This window comes from Pteropus vampyrus, unplaced genomic scaffold, assembly GCF_000151845.1.
Source record: "Pteropus vampyrus isolate Shadow unplaced genomic scaffold, Pvam_2.0 Scaffold14, whole genome shotgun sequence".
NCBI classification, from domain to species: Eukaryota; Metazoa; Chordata; class Mammalia; order Chiroptera; family Pteropodidae; genus Pteropus; species Pteropus vampyrus.
In genome coordinates this window covers 8,018,936-8,026,625 of record NW_011888795.1, presented here as the reverse complement: position 1 = coordinate 8,026,625, position 7,690 = coordinate 8,018,936, and the positions used below count along the sequence as shown (strand labels likewise).

Sequence of the window (7,690 nt, the reverse complement as noted above, 5' to 3'; positions counted from 1 at the left end):
CTAGATCAAAATCTGGCCGTGCCTTAATGTTGTGGAGCCATAAAGAATCTATGATCTATAGAAACTATATGATTGTCAGACTTGCTTGTTTCACAGATAATGAAAATTGAAATTCAAGAGGACTTGCCCAGCATCATTGGTTCTTCATTGAAAGTCTAGACTTTTCCACTAAAATAGTTTGCCTCTTTAATGCTTTTCCCCCATTAACATCTCAACTTACATGACATCATGGCCCTTTCAAAAAGAAAGTTCAACGTTGGTGTTTCTGCAAAGCCCAGAAGCCAGGGCCTCCTTCTCAGCCTTCACTCTGATCAGTTCATATCCTCCTCCAGAGAACAGGAAGCGGTCTCATTTTTAGCTCTGAAAGCACTTTCTGGGGTGGAAAAGGGGGATTTGAGGAAGAGAGTTCCTGTACTTGATGGTCAAGAGCAATCAGCAGACACATTACTCTTGCCTGAAGGGGAAGGTATATGGTCGGACATGTAAGGAGAAGATGAAGGCTGTCCTTGAGTCCTAATCAGAACATGTCCTTAGCAAGAGCTTTCCCAAACCCCCAGGTTGGAGGAGGGGGCGAATTCTCCCCTGATTTTGTTCTAAAGGGGCTGGATGCCAGAATGGGGGTTGGGGCAGGAGCACCAGGGTGGGAAAGTTTTCAGGAACTTCCTACAATCTCGAAGGCTTCCCCTACCCTCTGCTAGCACCCACAACTTCCTCTGCCAAGAAAGAAAGGAGGAACACATTATTCAGTTTAATAATTTATACAAATTGAAAACTTTACCATTTGAAATAAAACTTAAGAGGGCAATAGATAAATGAAAATTCCTTAGTCTTCTCTTAAAAGGTAGAGGTGTGGAGATGATCTCTCTTGATGACCTTGCCTTAAAATATAACAGTCTGGTTGTTTAATAGATGGGTGTGAAATAAGCAAATAACCCTCTCCTTCAACGGTCAGCCAAGTTTTGTCTCCTTCTACTGGTGGGATCACATTCAATCGTAGCACTAATAGCCCGTGACATCAAAAAAACACAGACCCAGATTCATGGACACTTGTCTATGTCAGTTGGTCTCAAACCCGACAGTTCATTGGAGTCACCTGGGGAGCTCATTACCAGGAACCAACCCAGAGATTGATTAGGTAGATCTAGGCTAGGGCCCAGGAATCTTCATTTACAACAAGCAAGCCAGGTCTAAGAACCAATGATCTGGTTCGATCCCATTCTTTCGGGTATCAAAATTTTATATATGATGCTAGTTATATATGATACAAAGAAAACAGATGTCATAAAGTAGGTTACTGGCAAACACACGGATTCAAACCCAGTCTCCTGCCTCCCAGTGTAGTGTCTTTGCCATGCCCCCCACATGTGGCTTCTCTCTCCCAGCTTACCAGTCCATTGAAAACCCCTGAAAATCAGTGGGGCCCTTTCCTCCAGTCCACAGAGAAGTCAGAGCTGCCAGGAGCTCTGACTGAGTCTCCACTTGGCTCACTGTTGAAAATGGTTGCTAAGGGGTAGAGGTGAAGGTAGTTTTAAGGGTATTCTCAGAAAGCTGTGTTCTGTATCCTGGTGGGTTAAAAGGAGAAAGCACAGCTGATGGCTTCTAAGACACACTGACTGGCTGTTCAAGGTAGAAAGAATAGTTGGTTCATGGAAGCAGCCTGCTGTGTTAGAGGAGCCAGCGGGATGAACAGAGGATGAAGTCTGGGAGGTAACGGGAGGCCAGATCATCTGGGACCTCCAGGCTACATGGAGATCTTCGGCTTTTACTCCGAGCCACTTCAGGATTTGGAGCAGAAGCGTTATCTGATATATTTTTGCAGGGGTACTTTGAAGCAGTGGTGGGAACTGATTGTATAGGGCAGTGGTACAAGCGGGAAATTCAGTTAGGAGGATCTGCAGTAATCCAAAGGGACAGAGGGTGGTGGCTCAGACCAAGATGGTAGGAATGCAGTGGTGAGAAGTGGGTGGATCCTTTACTTTTAAAAGTAAAGCTAACAGATTTTCTGATAAATTGGGTGTGAGATGTGAGATAAGAGGAGGAGTCAAGGATGATGCCAAGTGTTTTGGCTCCAGCAACTGGCAGGTTGGAGTTATCAACTGAGATGGAGGAGACTGTAGGAGGAGAAGGTTTGGGGGAGGTACATCAGTTCAGTTTTGGACGTGCTGAGTCATTGGCATTCACGTGGTATTTAAATAAAGTCTCACCACTGGATGAGGTCATCAAGGATGAGCACAGATAGAAAAGGGAAGAGGGTCCTGGACGCTGCCTGGGGACCCTCCAGCATCAAGAGGTTAGAGAAAAGATGAACAATCAGCAAAAAAGACTGAGAAAGAGTCACCAGTGGGGTAGGAGGAAAACCAGGAACATGTGGAGTCCTAGAAGCCAAGTATTTACAAGAAGAGGGAGTGATCAATTGGTTCCAATGATGCTGATAGGTGAAGCAAGATCAAGGTTGAGAATTGACTATTGGATTTAGTTTTTGGAGCATACCGGTAACCTTGACCTTGACAGGAGGAGCATTTGACTCTTGACCTCATGGAGTCTCACAGTTTGACTGCTGACTATATTTAGGGCTCCCTTATTGTTGATTTTCTCTTCTCAATTAGGCTGTACACTTTGCAACATGAGGGATGATGAGTCAGCATGTCCCCAGAGCAATGGTCTTTGTCAGGCTGTAGGGACTTCTAGAACCTGCTGTAGACCCAGATACAGTTTGTGAACAAGCCCACCTGAATACCCCTCCCACTAGGGCATTGACCTAGAGAAATTTTCCTCATTCCTGGCTTACCTTGGATACAGAATTTCAGTTCCTTGGGATCAGTGACGACCTTCCTGCTTTCCCGGATCACAACCCGATTCTTCTTTGTTTCTCCCCAGAGATTGGTGCCACCATACATGCTGGGAATGTTGAGAATGGCAATGCCTTCAAGGAAGATGTTGCTCAGGTCAACACCAACTCCATCGCACTGGGGGGCAGGGAGGAAAGGTTATCTGTTAGTGTCCTTGGTGTATCGCAAAATAAGGTGGTGTGTACATGTATGTGAGTGTGTGTGTGTGTGTGTGTGTGTGTGTGTGTGTGTGTGTGTGTGTGTTGAGGCCTCTAATCATGAAGGATGTGATGGACTCTCAGCCACAAGCTTGCCTCCATCAGAAGCTGAATCTTGGGCAAAGTTGCTCAGGCCTAATGCTTTGGGCACTGCAGTGAGATGGGGGAGATTCAGACCTGGTCAGCTCTGGGGAAGACAGCATAAGGTTCCAGGGACCCTCTATAGATTTAGAAGGGCTTAAGGGATGGTTCATAAGACAATTGCAAACCTGTTCTCCAGTCCAACCTCATTATCATTCATTCTGGCCTTTCCTAACAGTTGTGAAGAGTTGGTAGGACACTGAGTCCATAACCTAACACAGTAGATTCTTAAAAATGACAGAAAAGTTTCATTTACCGCCTCTTATTTTATCCCTTCTGTGAAAGTACAAGACTTTAAGATTTGGAAGCCTTTCAGAATTTGCCTGTCTCCCATATCTGTATTGTAAGTGCAATTTTGGCATGTGTGCTTGCTGAGGTTGCAGAGTTTCTTTATCCTATCTCCACCACCCGCATCCCCATCAGGTACAAAAGGGCAGAAAGCTTGAATTTGCCCATTTCACATATTGATAATGTCATCCCACTTTGCCATAATGTTTATCAACACAGCAAGAAATAGATTATCTCTGATCATTGTTCATCAAGATTGTAGGTAGTTTACTTCATTTGTGGGGAAAAAAACCCACAAAAAACAGGACCCATAGAGGTGAGCTAAGTTAATGAAAATTGCATAGCTGATAAATAACAGAGCAGGGATTCTAAGTGGGAGTATTTGACTACAAAGCCCAAGCTCTTTACCTTGCTTATTGTGATGCAGGAAAATCAAAAGCATGCAACTGAAACCCATGGTCTTCGAGATTACCTACAAATCCAAACTTTTAGAGATTTCTCAACAGAGGAGGACTAGAAAGGTAGGTCTTGTCACCATGCTGGTTTACCTACTGATTTCTTTGATGCTCTTAATTTATAGTATCTTATCCCCACGACTTGTTTTCCCAATTATAAAATGGAATAGAGCGAGCTTCTCTGGTAAATAGGAACTCATTTTTATATTGAGAAATTCTGATTATTTGAAAGGTCCTTTATGTTGAACCAGATTCTCTTTCTTCCCGCTATACTCATTAGTCTTTTCCTCTCTTCTGAAGCCAGACAGAATGACCCTCCTCCCTCTTCCACTCAGACAACCCACCAGATATACGATGAAATCATCATCATCATTGTGCATGTGTACTGCCATCTGCCAGGGAAGCTTTTATATACATCTCACCTATTACCGTCATAATAATCTTATAAATTAGTTACTATGGCTATCCCCTTTTTACATTTGGGGAAACTGAGGCACTGAGGCAGTTAAGTAACTGCCTGACGTCACACAATTTACAAATGGAAGTATACAGATTTGATGGCAGGCAGTCAGAACCCAAGTCTTAACCATCGCTGTACTTATCCCCCCTCTCACACCACCATTGGTTGTGCCTCCTCTGAGCTGAGCACTGCCAACCCTCTCAGTCCCCTCCCACAAGACTTGGTTTTCAGACATTCTCTATCCTGGTTGCCCTGTTCTGCACACACTACGGTTCATCACTCCATAAGGCCCCCAGCATTAAAAACAACACCAACGACAGGATCTGATGGCACAGGAGGCAATGTCACTGACACTTCCTGGGCTGGGATCCTATGACACTATCAGGCCCCAGAAATGAGATAATGTGGGAAGTTACCCTTATTGTTAAATATGGTCAAAGTTGCACTAGCTCTCTTGTTAGCAGCTAGATGACAGCTGAATCACTTCATCTTGAATGAGTGCTCATCTCCATCACCCAGACCCCTCTTCCCATCGTCTGCTTCTCAACTTGGTCTTCCCTATCCTTAACTCGTATAGGTATTTAAAACAAAAAACAAAAAACAAAAAAAACAACTTAGACACAGGGCTTTATATTTATGTCAACTAATTTCATCTGGCTTTTAGTTCGAGCCTCGTCCAGTCCCTCTAGTTTATTTTAAATCTTCATTCTATGATCCTTTTCCATAGCTCTCCTATCATTTGAAGATTAAGTCATTAATACATGTATATAAATAGCAAAACAGGCGCCAAGTCTTCTCTTTGGTCATTGTGCATTAAATAGCCCTCAGGGTGTGGCTGCCTTCTCCTGGCTACATCCCCTGGACTAAACTGTCCTCTTTTCATTACAATGGGGAATCACAGAACTTAGAGATGAAAGGGACCTAAGAGAGCATGCCCCATCTTTCATATACGAAGCCCAGCGAGATTAAGGAACTTGCTGTGGTTCACCCAACTTATTCATGATGGAGCTAGATCCTGGTCTGTAGACCTCAATCCTGTGATCTTTCCACTGAAACACAAGACATCGTGCTGAGATCAAATATCATTCCCTAAATGACCGCCCTACAACTTCTATCAAAAAAGGAATGAAAAAATTCAAATGCTTTCTATTTTTTTTTCTTCAAGTCATTCTGCTTGGCCTTCAGTTGGCCTGAAGTCAGGCTTACAGGTTGGAGTGGCTTTTGTGCATTCACACCTGGGTGCACGCCCATCCCTTGCCTTTCCGCTTATGTGTGAACCAACTGTTTCCTGAAAGCATGGGCTCAACTCAGAGCTCCCTGTTGCTGTCATGATGATTCTCTTTTAAACTCTTTTCCTTTTTTTCCTCAACAGAATTAATGACTTGCTAGCCTTTCATCCTTTATACACAGATTCATACTTAGGGATTTAGCCTAGAATCCCACTGGGTCAGACTTTTCTCTGAACTCTCTGAAATGAGCTCTGCTCAACTCTGTGCCCAGCACTGTCTTCCTGCATCCCATCACCTCCTAGACAGCACGGTGACTTTTCCTCTTGTTGTTACTTCCACATCACCACTATTCATTTCATATGAAAACTGAGAGGCAATGCAGTGTTTTGAAAAGAGCTTGCCTGGGTTTGGAGACAGACATGAGTTTAAATCTTAGCTCCTTCACTTGCCAGCTGTGTGTTCCTGCGTTGGTTTCTTAACCTCTTTGTGCTTTAATTTGTCATTTGTAAAATGGGGTTAGGGGTGGGGAATAAACACTTCAAGGGTTTGACTGGTCTCTGGAAGGCAGTAATATTCCATAAACATTTTTGTTATTGCAGTTAGTAATAATATTACCTGTGCCATGAGGCATATTTCAGCCTGAAATTCTCCCTCTACCTGAGACCCTGCTGGAAGCATTCTAATGGCCCCATGGCCCGACCCATACTAGTGAGAGCCTTGTCCGCAGCCCATGCCTGCATGCCCATTCTTCGGGGTTCTTGGCCTCGTCATCCACGTTGATTTCCTTCAGATCTCAGGTCCGCTTAGGTCTCACTAAAGGTGGAAAGTTGCCCTGCCGGGTTTTGGAAAGTGGAGCCGAGGCCGGTACACTGTCTACTTAAATGGAACACAGGCCCTGGGGCCGCTCCCTGGCGGGTTTCAGAGCTAAAACCTCCAACAGTTTCATGACGTCATCCGCAAGCCCCTTCCCCCCACCCCTCCCCGCCCCGTCCCCGCCCGTCCTGCTCTGACTCAGGGGGCTCCTGGAAAGAGTACGAGAAGGGCGGCGGTCTCTGCGCGCACCTTTAGCAATCCCTAACCTAGGACTGAGCTAGCCGGCTCCCCTCTAAGCCGAGGCTGCGCTGCAGTAGAACTCAGGTATTTATAGCCTAGTTTGGGGCTGAGAGAGCTCTTGTCCCGGGCAGCGAGCACGCACACTCCCCAAATTGTGCTCCCAGTGTGCGCGGGAGGCGAGGTGCCGGACTGTAGCCGCCCAGGTCTGAGGCGGCTCTGCAGGCACTGGGTGGGGTGGGGTGCATCAAGGCCAGCCCGGCTCCTGCCCCTTTGGAAGCGGCTCAGGAATCTGCCGGGAACCCAGGCGAGGAGCGGCCCGCGCCCGCCTCCGCCCAGGCCCCGCTGTGCCGGCCTGCAGCTGTCCGCCACGTTCAACATTGGTCCCCTTTGCGAAGACAATACCCGTAGTTTTGGTTTCTTTCTGAGTCAGGGATTGTTTGCTTGGTGGAGGGCCAGTGCACAGGTAACCAGATACTGGGTTACGAAGCCAAAGCATAGTTATGTGCAAATGAAATGCACCTGGAATTTGTATTCATCCTCTCCCTCCCACCCGCTCCCCACCCCCACCTTGATCTCTAGCATCCCTAAAATCTCCGTAATTCTGGGCAGAACTAGGACCTGCGAAAATGCTCCCTGAGAGGGAAGGAGAGCAGAGGCGAGGGAGGGCACTGATGTTTGCCTGCCCCGGCTGCGGGCTCTTCCCCGCCCCCAGCCCCTACCCCACCCAGTGCCTGTCCGCCTCTGTGACCTGAGCAGGCGGCGGACCTGAACCTCCTCTCCCTGAGCGACGCTGCCTCCATTTCAGCCCCGTCGATCCTATTTCTGAAGGTCCTCAGAGAAGGAGATCCCATAATTTATTTGATGACCTGTTTCAGTTTTTAGCAACTAGGAAATTCTCCTTTCTAACCTCGATTCACGGTGCCACGGATTATGTCGATTTTTTCTGGTTTGGAACGCAGGTTGTTTGTTTCATACTCTTGCGACTGGGCTGTGCCTGCTCTCTAAATCAGGGCAGATC

The 7,690-nt window shown here is 46.3% G+C and overlaps 1 protein-coding gene across 5 annotated transcripts in view; it reads right to left on the bottom strand.

Moving 5' to 3' along the window:
• The window catches only part of DGKG (diacylglycerol kinase gamma), a 141,765-nt gene that overhangs the window by 33,752 nt on the left and 100,323 nt on the right, over positions 1 to 7,690 (bottom strand). For all 5 annotated transcript variants that reach the window (XM_023525965.1, XM_023525977.1, XM_023525972.1 and 2 more), the window contains one exon: positions 2,789 to 2,966. In XM_023525965.1, coding sequence (XP_023381733.1) covers positions 2,789 to 2,966 — 178 coding nt within the window. The remainder of the gene's footprint in view (positions 1 to 2,788; positions 2,967 to 7,690) is intronic.